This window comes from Caloenas nicobarica, chromosome 2, assembly GCF_036013445.1.
Source record: "Caloenas nicobarica isolate bCalNic1 chromosome 2, bCalNic1.hap1, whole genome shotgun sequence".
Lineage (NCBI taxonomy): Eukaryota > Metazoa > Chordata > Aves > Columbiformes > Columbidae > Caloenas > Caloenas nicobarica.
Window position 1 is genome coordinate 35,950,985 of NC_088246.1, and position 25,705 is coordinate 35,976,689.

The window sequence follows — 25,705 nt, forward strand, 5'->3', positions numbered from 1 at the left end:
CCAGACACTAGAGGCACAGGTGCTTTCAGAGGAGAAATTAAATCCTAGGCAATCTGAACTGTTTGAAGGAGATGTTTGTATCTGCATTAACTGCAGAGAGCTGAGGGACAAATCGGTCCCCAGTGCAGACAGGAAAAATAGGGCAGCCAGGTCCTTGGCCTTTGTGCCTTGCATCCCAGTACAAAGGGCAAGAGGGAGGAAGGAAAACCAGGAGATATGGAAATAAACACTCAGCTGGAATCCCCTTCAAGAACAATATTGTTCAGGTCTAATGTTTTGCAAGAAAACAGCACACAACCAGTAAGAAACTGCAGATGGAAAACCAGCATCTGAGGCTCTTCGGTCGATCACTGCTTTACACTATTATTATTTTCTCTGGAATAATCATAAATATCAAGCAAAATTTGAGGGCTGTATATTTTGTTACTCTAGCGTTTGCCATGAATGCTGATTTTAATTTGTCAGTCTGGTGGATCTGTGCAAATAAACATAGTGACTCCATGTTATTTTATTAAGCCTGACTTAGAGAAACAAAACAGAACAAAAATTGCTTAGAAATCAATGGAGGAAAACAGAAAGACCTGGTAAGATGCAAAGTTAGAGGGAAGAAGGGAAAATAAACTCTGTATTCCTTTGATTCTATCAAATGTGTAACAGAGGAGTCCCTTTAAACATATTCCTGTTTGTTTCATCCTTGCTTATTTTTACTGTAGAATATCATGCAAGTTGGCCAGACAACTCTCTGGAACACCAAGCATGTGGCAATAGATCATAGCTCTTTCTGATGGTTTTCAGTTTTTAACAAGGCATTTGGCTTCTGCTCAAGTTGAAAAGATGGCATACAGATTTCATTAATTTGTATTCATTCAGTTCTTTGATAATTTTCTTCTTCTCACTAGAAACACCAAGGACTTCTGTTTTAGCTTGTCTTCAGATCAGATATAATACAGAAAACTGGAACTACTTACAGGGAAAAAAGAAAAAAAAAAAAAAAAGAAACCACGTAAACAGTCCTTTTTCATATTACATGCAAATCCAAATAATCCTCTCCCTCCCACAGTCTGACCCAATTTTGCTTGGGCAGACTTTGTTTTTCTAAGCCAGGCACCTTTGAGGCTGCAAACTTATCAGATACTACTGAATATGAGAGCACAGCACTTGCAAATCAAGTTTAAAGCTACTACATTCATGGCACTAAAATGTCCAGTGTATTGACAACTTGCTTGTTCTAACCAAAACTCCTCCCTTAGCCATGCTCACACAAATGGACAAACCAAAGCCAAGAGTTTAATTCCTCCAGCAATTTTAGGTATCAGGACATCCATCCAAGCTGCTTGAGGGAATGTCCTATTCACAGGTATGAGTATTTAAATATGTTCAACTGCCTGTTGTTATACATACTTGGAAAATTGATAAAAATTATTAGCAGGACATCAGCAAATGTGTTGCAAACAAGCTACAAAGAAGTCACCCCTTGCCAAATACAATGTGATGACATGATTGAGGGACAATTGTTGTTTTCTACCACAGAACACAAACCAGTAAGGGGAAATACTTGCAGAGTTCCTTCCTTTCTTCTCCTCACTCTTTTCTCAGTGCTTACACCTTCCACAACATGAAATCACTGAGCATCTTTTAGAACTGCAATCAGTGGCACAACTCCTGTCATTATTTATTGGTGCTTCCCAAGAGTAATGCCTAAGAATTCCACTGCAGCCTAGTGCTGCATAATTTCCTCCCTCTTTAGCTACAAAAAGGAAATTATAGGAGCATCTTAAAAACATAGTTATTTTTATTTTGTGTCCATAATACGCCATGTGTGCTTGTTCTTTAGCTCTTTAGTTTGAAGAAGAATACCTTGCAAACGTAAGAATCTTCCCTCGTATCTGAAATTTTGCATAATGTCATCAAGCAGTCAGAATCCAGATAGTCCTGTAGCAATTTCTGGATGCAGAGCTTTATTCCAGCCTAATGGAATAGCTGAGGAATTATAAACACGTGGTAACAGAACCAGCATTTTAGTCACCCTGCAACTTAGGCTACGTCTACGTGAGCAAGCAGCGGGATGCAATAGGAGAAGCTCTGCAGCGCAAACCAGCTTGTGTGGAGGACCTAACCTTCGCCCTCTGCATGCTCTGAAGGGTTTGTTCCAGGCTGGCTCCATCAGTGGTTGGAGTGCAGACTTTGGTTACGTTTCAGGTGAAACGTTTCTTCTGTGTTTTCTGGAGTGGCCCCACAAAATGAAGAGAAGAGCAGGAAGGGAGGGCAACCGGAGATACGCTTCTAAAAATACGTACCTCATCTGAAACAAATGATGAATGCATGCTTAAGTTTGCCCTTCTGAGTAAACGGACAGCCATAGCTGTGGCAGATTTCATCTGAAAGAAGTCAAACTAATGTCAAAGTAGCAGAATAATAATTTATTTCAGTGGAAATTTCAAGAGGGCTGGTGTGGAACAAAGTGCCTGCCCCCCCTCTTTTTTGGAGGAGGCTGAAACATGAAGGAAATACCTTACGTAGATTCAATAACTCCCTGAAGCGCAATCAGTTTATCACAGTGTTGAGAGGCAAGTTCTTGGCATAGAGAAAGAAGTGTCCTCAGACCAGCAGGTCAGCGAAGGCCAGCAGCAAGCCCCATCGTTCATACCAGCACTACGGCTGCACCCCGAGAAAGGCTCACAAAAAACCTTGATGAAAATACGGTCTTGGACATCATGTCAGGACTCAATGCTGCTGGTGTGAAAAAAAGCTGGATAAAAAAATAGCACGGAACTTCACAGAAAATGCACAGGAATTTCCTTCATGCAAATTCTCAATGCATAACAGAACTGAATTGGCAACATCTGTTTTCGAAAACTCCCCCTTACCTGTGATATCTGTCGCTTTCCTCAGTATATTAATCCCCTTTTTCCAGTTATTCACTCTTTTCCCCCTCCCTATTTTTTCTTCTGCTTCCTCAGTCTTTCCTGTTGTTTTCCTAGGATGCTATATTTTATATTTTTTTAATTTAGCAGCTGCAATAATCCTGAATTTTGCTGTTGAGCTGATAGCCATTTCCCTGCAGTAGGTCTGGTGGTAGATGCTCTGAGCATTAACCAACATGTCCCTCTGGATCTCTCACCAGACAAGGCAAACCAGGAGCCTGTTTGCTGGCAAAAGCAAGAAGGAAAATGAGTTGAAGCATATGGCCCCTGTAATCCATGAATAAATGGAGAGCAGAACATAAAAACATCAGTGAAGACGACTGAGATTAGGAAAATTTTGTCTGTGCTAGTGAAAACTGGGTGCATTGGCTAAAGCAGGTGATGGAAAAAGAAAGCCACCTTTTTGAGGAAATTCATCAAGGAGGTCTTGGACAGATCTTCTATTTCAGAACCACAAAATGTGGATATTGTGACAACTGGCATTCAGTCCTTTTGATGTAAGCTTTCCTATAAAAACAAGAAGGAAGAAAAATTCTGTAGGACCATCATTCACATGTTCATTCTGCTGCTCACTGCAAGCAGTCGTCTTAGTAAGGTCTGATGTCTTCCAATCTCCATTCTTTCCTGGAATATAGCTGCACAACGTATCCTTATGAAAGGTGATAATTCAGTATGACACTGAAGTTGGACAGAACAAAAAATCTCTGGAAAAGGAATTAAGGATTGAAATCCTACAAATAAGCAGTTTGGAAGTTTGAACAGAACTTCTCCAAAAGAAAAAATTGTTCCCTGTCATAATTTTTCTTTTATTTTTCATTAAGAACACTTGTCTGTACAGCCTCTGTTTGCTAAGTTTAACTATATATAATTATGATTTTTTGCTGGCAAAATTGCTTGACTTAGAGATAGCACTATTTCACATTCATTGCAGCAACAACAAAGACTTATAAATCTCATTGATAATTTTTGTTGTGGTAGACTATAAAAAAAAAATCCGAGTTCTGAAAAGGAGTTTATACTAGCAATCCTGCAGAGAGCAATGTAGTGGCCAGTTAGCCTCATTCTTCCTTTTCACTTGGGTCTTTTCCTATGCTGGCCTTACTTTGTGAATTGTTTCTCTGACAGGATGGCAGCTCAGAGCCGCTGCTCAGCACAGCATCTGACATTAATAACGAAAAAGGTGATGTTCAGCATCGGTACTTTCACCATCCTGCCACAAAAATCTTCTCTACAGGACAAACATCAGCAGCTGCTTGGAGCTCTGTCTACACTCACACCAGGTCTCGGCCACTAGTGTTGTTGAAGCACCATTACCAAAAGGTGAATATTTTGAGAAAAATGCTGCTGTGTACACTTCTTGTAACACCCCTGTAATTCTCTGTATTCTGTCACTATGTAGGAATCAATAGTTGTTCATATTGATCTCTACCTGTCTCTATAGTGTTTTGCTTAAGAGCTCTTATCAGATGAAAGTTTTGGAGTACTCATGGCAAACAAATAAGAATTCTTTTCTTTTAGAATTTTTACCCTAGAACTCATTTATATTTTAATACCTTATAGGAAAAATCAGCCCATAGTTTACATAAAAAGACTAAAAAAAATATTCCAGGCTTTTCAGTATTTAGAAATGAAGTAGATATGTCTAATAGTATTAAAATGATTTCTCCTTTTTAAAATAGGAGAAGTTGCTCAGATTCTTTCGTGATTCTTCATTAGTACATAGGTAAGTAAAGATCATTCGGGCTATTCAGAAGCAGAAACCCTTACTACTTCTTGTTGTAATAGAAAACTAACTCTTTTCCTTCCACTCTCATTAGTGGATATTTCCTAAGGTGCTTTTGTTTATTCCTCTCAGCACACAAGAACAGCCTCAGTAGCAAGAGACAAGCATCCTCATGGAAAAATGATGTTCCCAAGCACATGTTGATGTTCCCTTTTCAGAAGCCAGACTCCAAAACCCAGGGATTCCAGAGATGCGGCATTAAGTTACCCTACTATTTCCAAGACAATCTCCAAGTGCTGGCACACAGGTTAAATCACGTATTTCAGATCCCTCTTGGTACTTTATTGTCTAGCAAACAAAGACGTCATTTAGGTAAAAGAAAGCAAAACAAAAACAATCAATGCAAAAACCAAACACAGTAAGGAAACAAAATTACTAGTATTTTGATTTCGTTAGAAATCAGGAAGAGCTGAAAAAACCTCAAACCAAACCAAAAAACAGTAAGGGAACAAAATTAGTAGTATTTTGATTTCTTTAGAAATCAAGAAAAGCCGAAAATAAACCTTAAGGAGAGATTTTATTTAACCTTAAAAAAATAATAATTAATTGGATTTATCGATTCAAATGTCTATTCCCCCCCCTTAACTGAAAGGCTCCTAATATTAACTCTTTCTGAGGAAAGCCGCTTTTTGCACCTCTGGGTGCCCAGAACACAGGTGGAGAACACAGAGCTTAAAAACCCAGCAGCCGCCGGGAAACCCACTCGGCACCCCGCGGCGCAGCCGGAGCCGAGGTGCTCCCCACCCACCGCCCCGGCCCACGCCGGTCCCTCTCCCCCCGCAGCACCGGCCCCACTTGGACCCCCGCGGGCGGGTCCCCGGGCTGCGGCGCCCGGCGATGGCGGTGGGCGGGGCCGCTCCTTCGCCCCGCCCACTGCTGGTGACTCACCGCCCCCTGCCGGCCTATGGGCGGCGGCGGGAGCGGCGCTGTGCGCGGCGGCGAGTGCGGCGGCGGGCGGCAGCTCGGGGGGCACCGGAGCGACCGCGGCGGGGCTGCCGGCGCAGCGGCAGGGTCGCCCGGAGCGGGATACCTCGGGCTGCGCGGGTCTGTCTGCAGCCGCGAACGCCGGCGCGGCTGGGTGAGTGTCGAACCGTTCGGTCTCCGGTGAGGCGCTGCCCGAGCTCTTTAAAATAACCCGGGGTTTGGCTAAGCCCAGGTACAAGCAGCCAGCCCTGCTGCAGAACTGTGATAGGGCTTGGCTCCTCCAAGTCTTTTAAAACATGGTTATTCCGCTGGTCTTTGGTGCGGGGCTCCACAGTGATTGACAGCCGTGTAAATCAGTATTCCGAGTAATGATTAACGCCAGGTAGTAAGAAACTTCCGTTGAGATAATTGGTAATCCTGTTTTGAACTAAGGCTTTTTGTTTTGGGGAAGCAAGTCCATCACCTTTGGCAACCATGACTTTTATATGGATGTGCAAAAGCTTTGCATCTATATACATTATAGTATTACCCATATACATTATATAATCGTACATATTATGGTGTATAATAATATATAAATACATAATGCATGTCATATAATGTATACAGTGGCATAACTTTATATTAAATATATCGTATTTGTTGTACCTTTTTGTTAGTCAAGACTGCCTTATTATTATTCCTAAATGATACATGTTATTTAAATTAAGCAACCTGAGCATTTTTTGGTACCTGTGAAGAAAGCCTATGAAAACACAGTATGCAGTTAAAACTAACTGTTTTATAAACCAAAGGAAGTTCCAGTGATTGAGTTGCTGGGTTTGCCTTCGGCCACGTGCTGGAATTAGGCAGGGAGGGACACGGGCAGCTGCCTGCGCCCTTCCTTGAAATACCCATGTTTGCCTGTCGTCTCACACCCACTGACTGGTATTGCCCCACAGAGACACGCGGTCATCATCGGATCAGCATGACGGGCTGGGTGTTTTCACAGCCCCTTTGGGGATGTGGCAATTTTCGGTAAATATTGCCTAATTCTGCTGGCGGTGGTGAAAAGGTAAAGGCAGAGGGAGGTGTGGAGCCAGGCCATGGAGGACTGGGGTCTGGCACGCTGGGGTGTGTTTGAAGCTCCCATGGGGCACATGTCCACCCCTTGTCCAAGGGAAAAAAGCAGCCTCAGTTTTCATTTTCCACTCTGCTTCTCATGTTGACAGAAAATAGCTCAACCAAAGAGGACAGTCATGCTAGGGAAAACTGAAACTAAAAGTAATGCAAGGCAGAGCTTTCCCGGATGACACAAAACTGGACTTTCTTTAGAAAAAATGGAAATACTGGCATTGCATAGAAGAGGAAAAATATTTTTTATGCCTTCTTCAGCCTATGTTATTATGCAATGTTTCTAATGCCTGACTTGAAATCCAGAAGTCTCTTTTTCATCATGTATATTTTATATTGAATCTGAGAAGATTTACCTTTTAAAGAAGTTCAGTTTAAAGAACTTGCGTTGGTGCACCATGCGTGCATTCATATAATTTTAGGGATTATAATACATGTGAGCTTTATTATAATTTATTATAATTTTAAATTTTATTTGCAAAATAACTAAGTAATTTTTTTTTAAAAAGGGAGAAAAAATTCTGAAAATATTACTACTAACAATGTAATTTCTCCAATAGTGTAATTAGAAGACAGTAGCACCTAGAAGCCTCATCCAGTTACTTGTACCTCATAGCAGGAGCTGTGCAAAGCCAGGCAAAAAGGCAGTCCTTGGTCCCAGAGAACTCATGAAATAGAAAACGAGATGCTATTTGTGAACATAGAAATATTTGTTTAATAAAGTACCTTCAAATGTTCATGCAAATATAAAATCCATTATATGTTATATTGGTGTAATGGTTCCTATTTTGGTTACGTCTCTGTAGTTTAACTGCAGTTAACTGTTATCAGCTGAGCTACTGGAAATAAGGATTTGTGCTTCTGTACAATTGTAAAACAGTAGTTGACAGCTTGCAGATACTAATTCCTAAAATTAGCTGGATTTTGGTAGAATCTGCTGCAATATGATTTGTGTTTAAATAAGACAGTAATTTGTTTGAACAATTTTTTTTTTCTTTAAAGATATGTTTATGGTACAATCAGTCAGTGTTGTTTGTGGTACCATCAGTCAGGGATAGCCCAGCAGAAAGCTGAAGCAGTGTCACTTCACCACAATACTGTGGTTCATGAAATATTGCCTATTTCATGCCTAGATCCTATCTCAGCAGGCTTTCTGTTTTTCCCTTGTTCCCTGCCTTGCAGGCAGAGCTGGGTAAACATTGCCTTCACTCTTTGAGGCCTCTTGCTTTGATCTTTTAATACACTTAGAGGTTGTTTTCAGCTATGGTTTCCCGTGTTAACTCCTGAAGAACAGCTGTTCTCCAGGCAGCACCTGTAGCCAGCCCTGGTGTACCTGCTGAAGCCGCCTCTGCACTCGCTGCTTGCCCACGGTGCTGTGATGGGTCAGATGTGAGTGGTTCTCTGACTGTCCTGGCATGTTCCTCCCCAGGCACAATGCCACAGGGAGCAAAAACCACTGGGGATTTGGGTCAAACTCAGTAAATCTTCAGGCATAAGAGGTGGTGGAGCATTAAATCAAGCCGACAATTAATAAACATGTGATGTGACTTCTCCTGATGAACTGTCACCATCTAGCCAGGACTGGTGATGTGACTGATACAAGGTAGTAGCAATGAAGAGTAGTGGGTAAAGGCTACATTCCCAGATTTTTTTTTTTAACAGAGCTCATGCTGCTGTGCATTAATCTCTTACAGAATATCTTTTTCTACACAAAAGGGGTCGTGGCAGTTATCATTTTGAAGTTTCCTGCATCCTGTTCCTAGTTAAACAGCCCTAGAGCACCTCTCCTTGGTGCATCTCTCCCTTCTTCCCCTGGCTGCCTATTGCCCTTGCTCTACAGCCTTTGGGAGTGAAAAGGATGCTGGAGGCATCCCTCGCCTCCTGGAAGTAGGTAGATAGGATAGGTGACAAATTTGATGTATGATGTCTCTGCTATGTATCCCATGGATCTTATTTCCATGCATGGGGTATGTAGCATGCGTAAGCTTTTGGCTTTTGTAAGCAGAGAACTATAATATAAGAAATCTGGTTAACTTAGGATATTGTGATTTTTAAGTGCTTTCCTTATTGTTAAACATTTTACATCTTTTATCTCAAAAAAAAAAACCAAACCCAAACCCTCAGCATTTTTTTTTGTTCTTCTGATGCTAAAAATACGAAGAGGGAAGCACAAGCTGTGTGTCCTGTGGGAATTTCTTGACTTCTTGGCGGGGTAACTCTTGGGTTAGAGAAGCAAATCATGCTATAGTTGCTTGTTGACTACAGGGAACTACATGCACAAGTATGGTGCATAGTATTTGGCTCTGGATCTTTGTATTTGTAGCATTCCTTGCTAAATCTCTACACGCTACTTAAGAATAGAAACGCCTTTCATAAGCAGTCTTCTTCCCTAGCCTGAGAATAAAAACAAAAACCCAAAAAGGAATCCTTGTTTAGTTCATATGGTTACAAAATGTTCGTGTTTTGGACTTACATAGAAGTTGAACAGAGAAGCAAAAATAGAAAGCTTATCGTGTCAGTTCAGTGGTGGCTGGAGGAGGGGTCGCTCTGCTCACAGAAAGCAGCCTGCCGTTGTGATTTCCGTGTTGGCAGAAGCTCTAACTTAATCACACGCTCGGTCAACAGCTCTCTGTTCTCTTAAAATCAAGCGTCAGTGGGAGGGGAAGAACAAGCAGAGAGACTGCAAAGACAGCTTGGAGCTGGAACTCCTTGCAATAGCTCTAGCACAGACCGGCCCCTGTGGTGGGAGATGCTGGGCATGGAGCAGGGTCTTCTAAGCAATCCCTCTGCGCTGTGTGTAGCACCCAAGTGCTGCCTGTGCAGTGTCCATCAGCTTGGCCGTGGGTTGGTGGCAATGATGTGGGTGAGTGGTGCCTTTCAAGGGGGCTGCCCAAGGGGATCCAAGACATCTGGATGGGGCTGGCATCCTGACACATGACCTGACACCTCCTCTTGGGCAGCAGCTGAAGAGTAAGCGGGACACCTTGTGAGCATCCACAAGACACCGAATGTTTACGTTTATCTGTCTAAATCCTACTTGTCCAGGTTTCTGCAGGGCAAGGGGATCATTGGGAGATTTAACAGAACATAATTCAAGGAAATATTTTCAAATGGTCCTGCATTTCGCATCATGTTCCTCCAGTGATCCTCTTTCAACTTGGAGAACTTCAAAATAGTATTTCTCTTCTCGAGGTCTAATTAGTGATATGTCTTCACAGAATCCTTAAATTCCATCAGTTTTCTTTTGGACTTTGCTGGGCATTATACATATATATACATATATATATATATACACACACACACGGACGCACACACGTAAATACTTGTTTCCCCACTATACTCACTTCTTCAGTACTTAGGAGGTGGCCACATAAGTAACATACATCCTACACCCTTGCTTGTTTTCTTCTGTTCTGCCAGAAGGCTATCATTAAGCAGGCCGTGCCCTGAGATCGGTGCTGTGCAGGTATTGCTCAAGGTGTTTGCACACCGGTATTGTACGTTGTCTCACTGGCATCTCAGCCCAAGTTATTTCAAAATGTCTCCCAGTATGGCAGACGAATTTGTCAATAGATGTAAACCTCTCAAAAATCTTTATGACTCAGCGTGAGCCTGTGGGCCTGGCCCAAAAGGAAGGACTTGATGGGTTTGCAAGGAGTTTCTCTGTGCTCCAGCATCTTCATGTGATTGTTGTTATGGATTGCCACAGCATTGTTTAGCAGGATGTATACTGATGAGTTTCATTTGTTTGAGAACAAATTAACCAGCAATGCTTTTGTTATGGAGGATCTTCTCTCCAGTAACTCTTGTGTGTAAAGAGAACACAATTTACTTTCCATGCTGGCTTTTTGTGGTACGCAGACATTCCTGTTTCTTGGCATTTAAAGGACTTGTGGCTTAAGAAAACTACTTCTTCCTCTCCCTTTCTTCTCTACCAGAGTTGTCTAGGAGGATATGCTCACTCATAGGTATCCTGTGCCTCAAAGCAAAATGGATATCCTGCTTCTGTAACAGAACATCTGTTACTAGGGAGCTGACAATGAGTAATATACTCTGACCTCTGTGTGTGCTTCCAACAGGTCCTTCAGGTTCAAGTTCCTGCCCCTCCTTTCCCTCAGGGAAGCCCTAACTGCTCACCTACCTTGCCCCACGTGTACAACAGCAGTCACCAGGTTAAAACTTTGTGCCTTCTAACATTCTCCTCTCTTTAATTGCATAGTAGTGATGTGTGGTTTTAAATTAGTCAAAACTTAGGTACCTGTTTTAATGAGATCTTTAGCTGTCTTCCCAGAGGGGAAGGCTTTGTTTTCCCAAGAGTGGCGTGCCTCTTCCCAGAAGAAACAAATTTCTACTAATGAGGCATTAAAAAGTGAGGTGGTAAGTGGAGTGTTTACATAGAGGAGGAAAATAGTTGTAAGTCTTAGGTTCTGGAGAGCATTTCAATAATGCCAGAGCCTATGACGTGCCAGGTATTCACATGTGTATATATAGTCACATCGGTGTGTAATGTCATTGCGGTCATGCTTGCCTTGAGAACAGCTAAATGTAGTAGCCTTGTCTCTCATGGCATGGAGGAACACGGCACAAAAACACCCTCACATGTCTTTGGACACGTGAAATAATGAGACCAGTGTTTAATGACTGTGACACCAGTTGGTCTGCTCCCCAAGAATTTATGACTGTGTTGCACTTGTTATGTCTGTCTGGTCACGGTGAAGATTGGCTGTGGTATGACTACATGGAGTTGAATTAACAGGGTTGTTGGGTAGACAGGAAGGCAAATCACTCGTTCCAGATGAGATAAAGCCCCTTGTCTCCCCCTCTCTGGGTGGATGAGGGTGGGAGTTGTTGTGAAGATGGTGAGGAAAGCAGCCAGATGGCTGGCTTGAACAGTCGTTCCACCTCCCAGACCATGAAATTGGTTTTGGGCAGTGAGATCCAAGTATCAGAGAGAGGATTTATAGCCAAAATGTCCCATCGAGGATTTTACGAAGAACTCTTTGACACACATAAATTCTTGTGCAGGAACAAGCCTTCCTGGGCTTCTTCTCATCCACAAGGAAGCTTTCTGATGCTATTTCACTCGCCATTGCAAGTAGATTTGGAAGGAGGATCTGTTTGACCTGCTAGCCAGGAAAAGGACACCCACACTAGGCGTATAGTCCCAGGCTAAACCTTAGAGTAGAGATGCAAGATTCTCTCCCAGCTGAGGTCTTTTCAGTGAGCCTTGCACAGCTGGACCACAGTGATTTAATGCAAACCCCAGTAAGTAGGTGTTCATAGTTCAGCTTGCAAAGAGAGCATCTTGACTTTCTCAGGAAAACTACCCTTTGGTACACGCACCAAACTTGTAACTAGTGCAAGACAATGGTAAAGAGTATTTGGAATGCTATGGGCTATCTTTAAGAAAACATAAAGGTGTTCTTCAGGCTTCAGTCAACAGATGGATTTCACCTTCCTTTTTGCCATTCCATATTTGAATTTAAATAAAAGATTTGAAAAATAATTTGCTGTACTATAGCATATGGATATAAACAATGCTTTTCTTTCAGAAATGATTCTTCTTTTCAGAGCCACAGATCTTTGACCAAGGCAAGTTTTTCACCCTAAATATCTTTTATTAGGCTTTGAGATGTACAGCCACAGAAATATAATTGAAGAAGAGCTTGCAAATCTGAGAGTTTATTTCTTTTTTTTCAAGTATACTCCTATCATAAAAGGCACCATCTCTACTTAGAGCACTGTCTTGCATATGCTCTTAGGCCGTGACAGTGATGACCACTAGTGTGTTTCTGAGCACTGCAGAGTTTTGTGCACCTGAAAATCACTAGAGCTTCCATCATTTTAACCTTGGGTGTTAATTGACTTGTCCTAGACATCTGAAGTGTAAGTTTGCTGACAGTGTGGAAAATTATTTGGTTGGGTCTATATGATTACCCATTCACTGGATTTCCAGCAAAGCCTAATTCTAAGGAGTGCTGTCTTTTCCCCATAAGCTCAGCTAAACTAGTTCAAAGCTCAAACAGCCTTATTCTCTCTTTAACACAGATTAAATTCTGGTTTTCAGCAGACAGTTAATAGCTAGCTTCTACAGTTACAAAAGTCGTGTTTTTAGGCTAGGTGACAATCATTTTCCTTCCTGTTCTCCTGCTAGATCAATAAAACAGACCCTGTCAAGGACAGCACTATCCTTTGAGAGCTCTTTCCAAGCACGTGAAGCACTTGTCTGTGCTGCAGGATTTGAAACTCGCCTATAAAGCGTAATGTATCGTCAGCAATGGTTATTTCCATGTACGTTGGCCATAGTGACCCAACTGCATCAGTTCTGCAGAAAGGCTACCAGCAGTGACCAGGTAGGCTGGATATCCACAGCAAGGCTTTCCTCTTCGGGTTTCCAGCCGCAGAGGGTATGTGATAACTGGCACCTTCTGCTCCTGCCTCATCTGGGCCGTTTCTTTCCCCAAGTTGCCTTGATTGCCATTTTGTTCGGAGATACGTGTGTAGCCCTGGACTGAAAAGCCATCGTCCCCACAGCATTGTTGTGTTTCTGCAAAACGGTAATGCTGGAAAGGATCTCTTGGTTATTGTCAGGTCCCAGCAGCCACATGATAGATGTCTATTATAGATTTGCCTGTAGGACCACGAAGTAGGATTTCAAATATGTCCATACATAATGTGTAGGTTTCAGCTGGTTTAGCCAAAGGTATGATTATATACATTGACACTTGGTCCTTTTTAAGACTGGATTGTGCTTTTTTTTTTGCCCTGAAGTAAATAGATTTAAGTGAACCTAGAATAAGCCTTATTTAAACAACACAAACTTAAACCAGTTTAATCTCAGTCCATTGTTTTCCCATAGATTTATAATACAGTCTAAACTGTCTGGGTTTAAAATGAACTCGAATCAGTGCATTCTTCTCATTTAGGCAGCACCTGCTTAGTGAGTCTTTCTCCTGCTGAAGGCAGAAAAAGTCCTTCAGACTACTTAGTGGTATACTTGAATTTGTTGTTGGAAAAATATCACGTGGATTTGGGCACTGAAAGCAAGCCGTGGGTCATATTTGTCCTGCAGGCATGAACTTTTCTACCTTTGCTCCTCTTGCAGCTTAACCTTGAGCCAGTGTTAGGTCCAGGCTGGCCAGCAACTCTTTTGACTTGTCTGTGATGGCAGCGCCATCAAACCCAAGTGCCGCTTTTCTTCTTTTCCTCCTGTTTATATGTGTTTGTCATGTCTCCTGCTGTTCTCTTACAACTTCTGAAAGGAGTTTTCCATACCAGAAGTCTGCCTCCCATGCTGTGAGTTGGCCAAGGGCTGATGCCAGTAGGGTCCATAATTGAGGTGAATGTACCCAAAATCACATCTTAGCATTTAGTGGGCTGAAAAGAAATGAGAAGCGGAAAATCCAGTGGATATGGATAAATCACTGATTTTTCAGTCTGATTTTCTTATTGGTTAGTCTCATGAGAAGTTCTTCCTGCCAAATGTTGTTTGCCCCTCAGAATTGTCTGCTTTAGTAATGAGTAACACTGTTTAGAAGCTCTTTACTTCCAAAATGTTGTTTTCACGCCACTGGCACAGACTAGCTGAGAAGGAGAACAAAGCCTGTTGAAAAAGCAAGCCGCCCAGTTGAAATCACTATTAATACATTCTTAAATGGTTAATCTAACTGCTGATAAATTCACCTCATAAACTAGTACAATATATGAATGCAGCTTACACAGGTGTAAGCTACACCAGTAAGGTTTTGCGGTAATGATAGGCCATCTCATTAATTCTTCAAGGGAAGAAAGCCCAAAGAGTTAATTGCTATCATGTGAGAGACAGGATGGCTGATCCAGCTGGACCATTGTAATCATCCCACGTGGGCTTGGTCAACTAAGACGACCCAAGAGACACAATGATTTAACTGGATTTGATCAAAATGCTTGTTGGGCATGCTGTATTGATTACAATATTTCCTATGTTCGCCACTGTTTTGAGCTGCAATTATAGAGAATGCTTGACTGCTTGGGATTGATCTATCTCAGGACATTATTACTTAACTATTCATTTCATTTTTGACTGTATCTGAGCTCGTTTTTTCCCAGGCACCTCCCCAGACGCACGTCATGAGACCGAGACTTCTAACTCTGTGTTTATGGCCAAGACTATCGCTTTTGCTTCACTTTCCTCTCTGGGGACAAGGCCGAGCACTAGCGCTTCCTAGGCAGGACCGGGTTGTTCACAACAAAAATAGCTGTTTTGGTAGAATGAGGAAATCCGCAGCCGGAAGAAAGCCGAGCTAAAACAGAAGTGCTATGTAACAGCAATTCAAACAGCAGAGAAAAATCATATCATAAATCAAAAACAATTGAAATGAGAAAAAAAAAAAGAGACATTTCCAGCACACGAGATTCAAAATGTTCCAGGGAGTGAGTCAGAAAGGAAAGGGTCAGGTGATGTCAGCGTTTGCATTTGAGAGACTGAGAAATAAATGTTGCAATAAGCCTTCATGGCTCTTCCTGACTTGCTTTGCTTACTCAGCAGGAAAGATACAGCTGCCATCAGCCCTTCTTTTGCCGTGATGAATAAAAATTAGTTATTACAGAGAGATACCTTGCGGAAGGTAATTTTTGGAAGGGGCAACTTAATTTGTTTTAATGCAATTAAATATTTAATTCCTGTAAGAAACATGAAGTTTTGGGAAAAAGAAAAACATATTTTCGCTGAAGATGAGCCCTTTATCAGAAGCAGCATTTGAGATTTTTCTTAGGATTTTAATTGGTGTTCTGAAATACTGATACATCAGTGTCTATTTACAAATCCCTTCTTTGTAATCCAGCCTGTAAAAGCAACAGCTGTCTAATGTGCCGTTTGTAACTGGCATCATATAAAAATATCTAGATGTGGCTTATCTGTCCATGGTTTTATGTTGCTGGTTCTTGTTGGTGTATTTAATCAGATGTGCTGTGCACACACAAACTGTATGTGTGCACATCTTCGCTCACCACTTCTGTAAATAAACAGAACTTTGACTTGGAAAAGTACTTTTTCAAAATGAAAGGTACTTGGGTACTATGTCAGCAACTGATTTTAGCCTGGAAATGGCTTGCTTCTTTCCCTTTGTTTTCAAAGGGAAATACCTTGGTTGTTTAAGTATTGGCAAGAAGTCTAGTGCCTGTCCAGTATTTTCCATGTTGAGGACAGCTGTAGTTGAAAGATGATTGAACTTGCCAGATTGCCAGTGTTGCTGCTTCTTCTGAAATCAGTTTCTCCAAGCTCAGGGGATGTCAAAAGTTCTCTGGAGCAAGCACATTTACTGGGACTTCACCTTGGAGGTCATCAGTGCTTCAGTTCAAAGGCTGCCTCATCTCTTTGTTGACCTTCTGAAAATGCCCTAGCAACAAAACCTGCAATTATTTACGCTACGAAATCATTTAGTGTGGTTTAAAGTACTTATTCTGCACTGTAATGTTTGGAAAGAGTTAGCAGGGGAAGGCTCACATGGCAGAACGTGGGAGCTGGAGCTGCAGGAGAGTTTTTAGTGGTCCTCAAGTTGTCTGCAGAAGCTGTGGCAAGCATCAGCCTGGGTAATAGCTAATTGCCATGACAAAGACTGGGACATGGTGTTCTTCCAGTGTCTCGATCCACAATTACCCTTCTCTGGTCTCTTAAGAAATGGTTAATCTGCCAGCATTAGCCTTACCAATATTTTCTATTAGGAGAAAAATAATAGTTGCTCTAGGATCAGCAACCTGCTGAAACTCCACTATATACATGAAGTCCTTTGAGCATAAATCTGCAATTTGAGACTGCAAAAAGGAGGGGGAAAAAAAAAAAAGAGGAAACATCTGATGCTCTCTCTTACTGTGAACAGATTTTGTAATATTCTTCCTTGTTTATCTTTAGGCTTTTAGAGGTTTCAGAGGGGCTTAGCATGTGAGTCGTGCTGCTGTCCAGCAATATGATACTAACTTGAGACAATTCAAATCATGGTATAATACCATCGTAACTGGAAATCGGTGACCCTCACCTGATACTGTAATCCACCTAATGTATTTATTTTGGAGGGGAGAAGGAAATTAGTATGTTTGATTAACTCTTTGATTCTCAAGTTCCTCTGAAATGAATGAAAATTTCTTTGATAGGTGTTTTTTGTTTTTTTTTTTTTAATGGACTGAATTCATTCTCTTGATAAAACAGGTCTTAATAACTAGGCAGGCACAAGGAAGTGTCTGATTGGGGAAAAAATGATATCATAGTGTGTAAAGAGGAGCTGTCTTATACCCAGTGGACATAAACAAGCATTTAGTAACCAAATGGAGTGAAATCCTGTAGGAAAAGAGGAGTTAACTCAGCATCTTGGCAGTGGTGTCTGGAAGTCAGAATTTCAAGTGCAGCTGCAAAGGCTTGATTTTTCTGCCGTGTGTTTCTACATAGTGTTGTGGTTGGAGGGACGGTGTGTGAATTCTGTCGCTGGCTTGGAAAGCTCCTGTTCTTTTAAAAGCAGTTTAGACAGCGTGCTTGTTTCCTGCTTGGCAACGAGGTGGTTCTGCTGCTACTGTAATACAACACTGATTAAAAGGGTACCTTGAGCCCGGAAAGCGAGATGGATTCGCTCAAGGGGTACTTCATTTTGTTCACTTCACTAAGCAGTCTGCAGACACCCGAGTGCTGTGCAGAGTTTAGATGAAAACGCTCGTGTGTTTCACGTTCTTTTCGCTTCTGGTAGGCAGACCCTCGCAGTGGTTTGCTGAGGGAGCGTGAGGTGGATGACCAGCAGGGTGGGTGGGTGGAAGGAGGAAGGAAAGAAGGAAAGAAGAAAAGAAGGAAGGAAGCTCTGTGACCTGCACAGTCCAGTTTCAGTCCTCACTGTCCTGTGCATGGACAGTGAGGGGCAGAAGGGAACTCAGGAGTCCTTTGAGCACAGCTGGGTTGACCCCCAGGTATTAAACTGGACTGAGTGAAGTGGAAGGCATCTGTGTATACTGAGGCTGAGTTACTCTGGACTGACTGGAGGTCCCTGCTTGGGCAACAGCATTTGAATAAGATTTTTCCCATCAACAAGAGCAGCAGTTCTGTGATGGCCATGTACCCAGTTCCTGTAAATGCCAGGCTATGTTATGGTGTGGTCAGCTTGGCATCACAGAATGGTGCATTTAATATGTATAAATACCTATACATAGTTTTCACATTATTGTCTTCAAAATGGGGGAATAAGCATTCAAAATTTTCCCTGTTCCTTATATTCTGAGGTTCTGGTATGAGTCACTGTCTAAGTCACTGCTGGACTAGATGGACCTTTCCACTGATATATATATAGTATGCCTGGTCTTATGATTTCAGGCAGTTTTGTTCCATAAACAAGTTAACGTTGCTTTCTTCTACTTACCCTTTCATTCGAAACCTACAATAGTATTTAATCCGTACTTCTGACTAGGTGTGAGTTAGTACGTGGGGATTTAGCTCCTCCATTTCCTACTCCCTTGCAACAGCAGTGGCACAGGCATCTCTCAGGTGCTCTGCTCCATGCAGGAGCTGCAGGAGATGCTCTTTCCCCAGCAGTGACTCTCCTTGACAGTGACTGAATTAGTCCAGGACCTTCTGCAAATACAGTCAATGCTCCCCAAAAGAAATTTGCATTATCCTATCCCAAATTTAAGCACTACTTATATTTTAGCATGGGAGTTTGTTTTTGAGTTTATTATAGTCTTTTTTTTTTTTAACTCACCGGAGCTGGCATCTTCTTTTATGAAAGCTCTATTCTTTATATCCTCCCACTCCCGCCATCACCTCCTGCATGTGTATTTTCCTTGCAAATCCATATGGTTGACTTGCATTTCATGAACATAGTGCGGTCGGGTACACGCAGGCCATGTTCTGTGGTAGTGAACTCCATGTATGAAAGTAACTGAAGCTTCTACAGGCTATAGATTAAAACTCTTATAACGTTTTTATGAGTGTTAAGGTAAGCAAAACATAAAATGCAGGGAAGATCTTTAAGTATTTAGAGATTTAATTGTGATCTGCCTTGGTCACACTGAATCCCTGAATGGAAGTTTCATTTGATACTGATGATGGGAACAACCTTCAACGTGCAGCTGATGATTTTGCTTGTGACTGGACAGGACTTTCAAATATCACCAGGATATAAAAATAAACCACTCTTCCCCATTAAAGCTTGAAGGTGGTTGTTTAGTTATATGTTTAGAAATAACCCAAGGTGGGTGCATGGATGATTCTTCAGCTGAAGGTCAACATTTAATGCTTGAGGCAAAACATGGTCCACGTGGAATCGGTGGACCGCTGCCCAGCAGTGAGAGAAACCGTAAAATTTCAGTGCAACTAAACACAGCTACAAATGAGGCAGCCGGAAAGGTTCACTTTTGTGTTTGTGCCATTCTTGTGCCATTCTCGTTTTTGTCTGTGGTACTGCTTGGGTTTCCATCTTTCGGTTTGGGAGTGTAGTGGACAAGTTGCTTCCTCCTTTAAGAGCAATCCATTTACGTGACGTAGTAAATGGATTCCCTAGTAGTACTAAGTAATCTGTTTTAATTTAGATTTTAAAAGATAAAATTGGCTCTAAAATATGAAATAAAATTCTTAATAGTATTTATGTATTATCTTTGAGAAGAGCACTGCAGCTTATCTGTTTGTCTGTAAGAAAAGCACTGCAGAACTTGGGTTCGGTTCCCCCCGAGATTTTTTTTTTTTTTTTTTTTTTTTTTTTTTTTTTTTTTTTTGCTACAGGAAATACGGCGAGACATACTATGTAATCTTTTTGCTTTTGCGTGGTGGTTGTTGGCAGTTGTGGAGCCGTTCCCTGGTGGTTTCATTGGTTATGCAATTAAGAACCGTCAAAAATATGTACTGCAAGGAGCTGGTGTTACTAAGTATATGAAACTAATATAAGAAAAAAATAGTCTTCAGACTGATAATAGATCAGCAGTAGAATGAAAGCTTACTCAAAGCAGTGGGGTTTTTTTCCCCAGTCTCAGCAGAAAGCATTTTATCAAAACCACAGATCTACCACTGCCTTTTTTTGATTCTTTTTTTCCCAGCACTGGTTCATTTCTGTCAGTGGAAAATTTTTAATGAGTAAAAAGACCAGCAACATTCTGTTTGTCTGCTGGGAGCTGCTCCTCTCTGTCACTGGTATTTTGGGTAGGGTTTTTCTACAGATAAAATGGTGCCTTCTTAAGCAGTCAGTTGAACTGTTCTGCTTCAGTGACTTCTACATGCATTAAAGAAGTCCTAAAATATATGCCTTGTGACCAGACAGAATACTGTATTCAGTGTGTATGCAAGTGACTGCAGCATGACTGGGGTGATCTTGGACTTGCTGAAATTTCTGTGTAAAAGATAGCTTTGGTGGGCTTGTATTTCCATTTTTTTCAAATTACTTGATGAAAAAAATGATGTATTTTAAATATCTTAGGGAGATTTTTGGTCCTGAAATATTTATTTTAGTCATTAAATATTTAAAATTGTGATGGCTTTTTGGAGTTTAAACTGGTCTTTCTAGCCCACACCACCACATAACTGGGCCATTAGAAAGCAGAAGACAAAATGTGTTATTTCAGCCTTGTCATTCACTAACAGTGTCAGAAATGAGATATACTGTGCTTCTGTAGTTTCTTACTTAAAGCAGTTAAGAGACAGGAGAGAAAGAGGCTGTAGAATCTGACAGTATAAAGGTATATTTAAAAAAAATTTGTTATTTAAAAAACAAAACCGCATTCAACCAGAGCAGAAATGGAAAAAAAGCCCCCAAACTATATAGGTTCACAACTGCACCAACAAGGAGAGGTAGCAGGCAGAAACAGCCCTTCCTCTTCTAACAGCCCGAGCCCTGCACAGTATTTTCCGTGGTGTGGGCTTGTGCTCTCCTGAGAAGTAAAAGCCATTTATCTTCACTAAAAGGAAATCTCCTAATATACTCCTGTATTAACAGCAGTTGTAACTGATGAGCCAAATTCTTGCCCCCCTCCTCCTCCCTCTTGCAGAGCTGCTTGGCACTGCAGAGCCTGTGCAGCAAGAAGTGACCGAGTGCTCTTCTACACCTTCAGCCTGGAGCATATATGCCAGTTAGGCATAAATACATTGAGTGAAAAAAGGAAAGTGTGTTTTCAACATTCCTCGGTGCTTTTATCAGCACCAGGAGTGGCATGGTGGCCTTATCTTTACGGAGGTGGAAACCATAGTGATGGCACTGTTGAGGATGTCTGAAGTTCAGTGCATGGACATTTGTATTTGGAGACAGAGCGTCCTATTTTGATTTAACGGATCCTATAAAAATTTGATGAAGATGTGTTTATTCCAAAATAGTCTCCTGGTCAAAGAAATACATGTGTGCTTATCTTTGTGCTCCATTTTATTAAAAAAGGTGGAATTGTAATTTGAAAGTTAGGTGTGTTTGTAAGAGGCACTGGGCAAGGGTGCGGTGTCCAGCAGTCCTTAGCTGGGATTGACCTAAATATATAGTTGTACAATAACAAGAGCAGCTGCAAGCTCTGTATTGCTAAACCTTAGCAAACCACCTCCAAAATCGTAGACATTCCCTAGTCCCATGTGAACATTTTTGCAGCTGGCCGACAACAGCTGCCAAGAATTGCCTGAGAAAGCTGCAAATTCACGTTTTCCAGTGCAAGGTACCTGCCCAGAGGGGTGCACAGGAGGATTTTGCTCAGCTTCTGCTGCTTGAGTGGCATCCATCCTGACCACGGTGCCAGTGTAGGGAGTTGTGCTCTTGGGGTGAAGGAGAGATCCTGCTTGGGTCCCTTCAGTTGAAAAAGAGGAGCTTGGGTTTTAACAGCTGAGGAGGCAATAGGATGTTTTTGTAGCTGGGCGCCAATGTAGGTGTTAGCTGGCAGCAGCTGGATGGCATTGAGAGGGGTAAAGGGGAAAGGCAAACTGCAAGTCCTGTTACCCTTGGCCATTGTTTTTAGGCAGGTGGTGTGTATGCAAGCTAGCAACTAAAGAAAGCGGCCTGGCTCTTCCTGTGCAGGTACCTGTCCTGAGAAAACCCACTGCTTTACAGGACTGCAGAAGTAGTTAAAAATTTATTTGGATTTCCAGTGAAAGAGAGGGTTTAAAACATAGGTTAATTACGTTTTGTGGGGTTTTGGTGGGTGGGGTTTTTTTGTTTTTGTGGGTTGTTTTTTTGTGTGTGTGTGGTGTTGTTTTGGTTTTTGTTATTGTTTGGTTTTTGGTTGGGGTTTTTTTGGTTTTTTTTGGGGGGGGTTGTTTTTGGTGTGTGTGTGCTTTGTTTTGTTTTTTTAATTTGGTCAAATTATACACTCCCCTATGTGGAGGTTTTAAAACCACAGACACTGTGAAGTTTAGCCTGAGTTTTTTGCTGGCTTGCAGGATCTGAACAGTTTGTCTCTCCGCTTATCTCCGTTTCGGAGAAACGGTTGAGAGGGGCTTTGGATTCTGTTGACTCAGATGTTGCTTTAGCATCTCTGGACCTCGGCCGCAGTCACGCAGACCTGCGCTCGGGTGCCTGGGAGCCAGGTGGGGGCAGCCCCGCCTGGGCTGTGTTTGTGCGCTGGGGGGGCTGGATGTGCAGAGTTTGGGAGGTGGGGGCAAGGCTGAGCCCCGGGGCGGCTCTCGGAGCAATGAAGAAAAGCACCAGTTTCCAGAGATGGACAGGCATCACTGGACTGTCATGTATGACAAATAATCCCCATGCTTCATAAACCCACACTTCTAAAATGGGATTTTATAACTTATTTTTTTAAATTAATGAATTCTTAAATATAGTTAATGCAAACATCTTTTCTGGTATATATGGCACTGAGGCACCGTCTACTTATGTCTAGAAAAATTGATAATGTTATCCCAAAAGCAGGGTTCTTTACTCGGTGTGCAAGCAGCCGAATATACACACAGAGCTGAGATACTGTTTTATTACGAGATTGCACAATGTCAAGTGCTAGGTGGTAGAACCACAAAACTGGCATACCTGAAGCGAGCTGCATCACGTATTTATATATTTCAACTTTTAGCCACTCCTAACTCTTGTTAATAATCTCTAACATTGGACAGGTCTCTGAGCAACCTGATCTAGTTGAAGGCGTCCCTGCTCATTGCAGGGGGGTTTGACTAGATGAAGTTCAAAGGTCCTTTCTGACCCCAACTATTCTATAATTCTATGATATACATATTTATGACTCTTCAAGGTTCATTGATACAAACTTCGCTTGCTTCAGTTTAAAGGTACAGTTTGCTTTTATTCTTCTGTGTGTGCTCAGTGAGTAGTGGGCTTTTCTGAGGAGGGGGTGTTTTTTGAGTTGGAGGTCATGATCTCCCCCTGCCATCGTTACCTTTTCCCTAGTTACCACTGATTTTTGCTGACTTCAGGCTTCTTGGCAATCATCCTGATTGTTAGTTCTTTCTGAGGCAGGATGGGCCTCTCTTACCAGTCCTTTCAGTTCCTCTTGATGGATTTATTGGTCACTAAAACCTTGAGTTTCTTGTTTGTCTTCCTGTTATCTTCTTAAGGGAAGTTACACTTATGGATATATAGTGAGTGTTTCCACACAATATGAATGCTTAAAGTCTAAACAGTAAGTCAACAGTTTTAAGAATCAAGACATCAATAAAGACCTTCAAATAACTACTAAATGCCAATCTGATGTCTTTTTTTTTTTTTTAGGTTGATTATTACTTTAATACAGAACAGTAAAGATGACGCCAAAACATGAAAAACAGGTAAGTAATGTCTGAGCTTTAATAAAAAAGGATTCTAGTTTGGTGGTTGTGAATTGAATTTCATTAAGGTTCACGTTGACCAGGAAAGCTTGGTTGTATTCTTCATGCTTCTAATTGCCAGGCTACAGAATATTCTGGAGTGATGCAGTGCCAGTTCCTTCTGTTAAAGTTTCATGGAAGAATCAAATATTCATTGGATGAGAGAGGAGAGTAAGTGACTCTGTGCATAAGGGGCTCGGAGACAGGAGAGAAGGACTTGGATTTTAGTCTTCTCTCCATCAGTCTTCAGGTATTTTGTAGGACATGATGGTTGGAGCTGGGTCTGAACTCTGATTACGAGATGCGCGGACCACAAGAATCACACTTGCACATTCTCTTTTGCTCAGTCCCAATGAACATTAAAAGTTTCAACAGCTTATTTTGTCTTGGCTGTTAATCTCTTATCAGCTGGATTACTCAGCATGTGTGAAGATGCCAATGCTCCCAGCATGGAAAGCTTCATGTTCTTTGTGGTTGATCCTTTTACTAATAGGCAACCTGATGGGAAACTCTGTTTTTCTTGGAAGCTTTGTGGAAAATGATTCTTTGGGGGTTATTGACTAATCAGATGTGTAACAGTGTCTCCATGGAGCATGAGGTTATCACCTGATACGGTCCTGAGCACAGAGTTTTGAATTAAAATGCAGCTGGAATGATTAATCCAAATAATCATCCAATGTGAGATTATTTTTATTCCTCCTCCTTGTGGCAGATTTTTCCCCTACATTAAAATTAGATGTTTCTGTGTCAGATTTTCTATTTTCCTAATAGGAAAATGTTAAAAAGAGACTTCTCAGAAACACACAGGTTTTGTGGTCAAATTCTACATGGTAGAACTTCTCTCTTATCCTTGTGTCTGAGCAATCCATTGCATTGTGCAGAAATATTTCCAACAGCAGAAAGGATGTGAGAAGGGCGGGGAGGGGGAAGAAAAGATAAAGACTTCTTGTGTTTGCTTCAGCAGCTTTTATGGTGTATTCTTCCTTTTGAGGCAAATCCAAATGGGATCATTTCAGTTCTTCGTGCTTGTGTTTACATCACCTCAGTGCTGCCCTTTTTCTCTGCTGTCACAATCATGTTCTTTGCATAGGACTGTAAATACATCCAGCTGGAGATGCTGCTCCACTGACTCCCGCTCATTGAGTATAATAGTTGTGACTACTGTTTTTAGTAATGACTACGTCTGGGGTGGATTTGAAGTTCTTCATGAGGATGTTTGGGCCAGTGTGGCAGCTGGGATCCATACCAAAAGTATAGCAGTTTGGGTAGGAAATGTTTTGCTTATGAATTTAGTAGTTTCCAGGGAGAAGGAATAAAAGGATATGCCACTTTTTTTCTGGTAGCTTTCTGTTGAGTCTGTATTGTTCCCAGTGCAATAGGCTTCTGTGACCAAGCTTGGACACTTTGAACTGTCAGCAGCAAGTTCCAGTTTTGAGAGAATTGTTGTTACTTAAGGGTTACAGGACACATATTGTTCTTGAATGCAGGATAGACATGCATGTATTGTGCCCCTCAATTAAAAAAACAAAACAAAAAAACAACCAAAAACCAACCCAAAACTAAAAACACCACTCAAAAACATGGAAAGTATATATATAATGTGGCATTTGCAATTCTGGAAAAAACAAGCAGAACTGTGTGGGGGAGGAAGACACCTTGGCAAGGATTACAGCTGATGAAAGTAAAAAGTCCCTGAAGCCTTGGCTCTCTTCAGGCTCTGCTTCCCCAGGTTGCCCGGCTGGACTGCAATGCAGTCTTGTGACAAAAGACGAAGTTAGTTTTCGTGTGGGCTGCGTGAGGAAGAGGTTAACCTCACCTCTCTTAGGTGAGCAGTGCATTTCTTGGAGATAGACATGCCTACTGAAAGTATCCTATTTTTATAGCAAGGTGGGAAGGGAAGGAGTATATACAGAGGAGAAAGGCAATTATTACCCAAAACTGCTGTAATCTGGTGACTGTTTTTCACCAGGGAATGCAGGATGGACCGAGCATACAACAGCAATCTCCCAGAGGAATATTCTGCCACCTAACACTACTTGGAACCTAATATAGTTTATATGTGAATATTGGCCTTTACAAGCCTACTTTTACAGGGACAAGGAGGCATAAGCACCTTTTCTCGCAGTGTACCTGCATCTGTGCTAGGCAGTTAGGGATGCTTTGATTAAATCAATACTGTGGTCCCAGTGGGGTCTTGTATCCTGGAGAAGGCTTAAAGGTCAAAAG

General features: G+C 41.7%; 1 protein-coding gene across 1 annotated transcript in view; it reads left to right on the forward strand.

Moving 5' to 3' along the window:
- Positions 1–5,685: 5,685 nt before the first annotated feature.
- SNX10 (sorting nexin 10) overlaps positions 5,686–25,705 on the forward strand; it is a 38,596-nt gene continuing 18,576 nt past the window's right edge. Inside the window, exons 1-2 of the mRNA XM_065628972.1 lie at positions 5,686–5,785; positions 23,385–23,440. Coding sequence (XP_065485044.1) covers positions 23,417–23,440 — 24 coding nt within the window. The 5' untranslated portion in view covers positions 5,686–5,785; positions 23,385–23,416. The remainder of the gene's footprint in view (positions 5,786–23,384; positions 23,441–25,705) is intronic.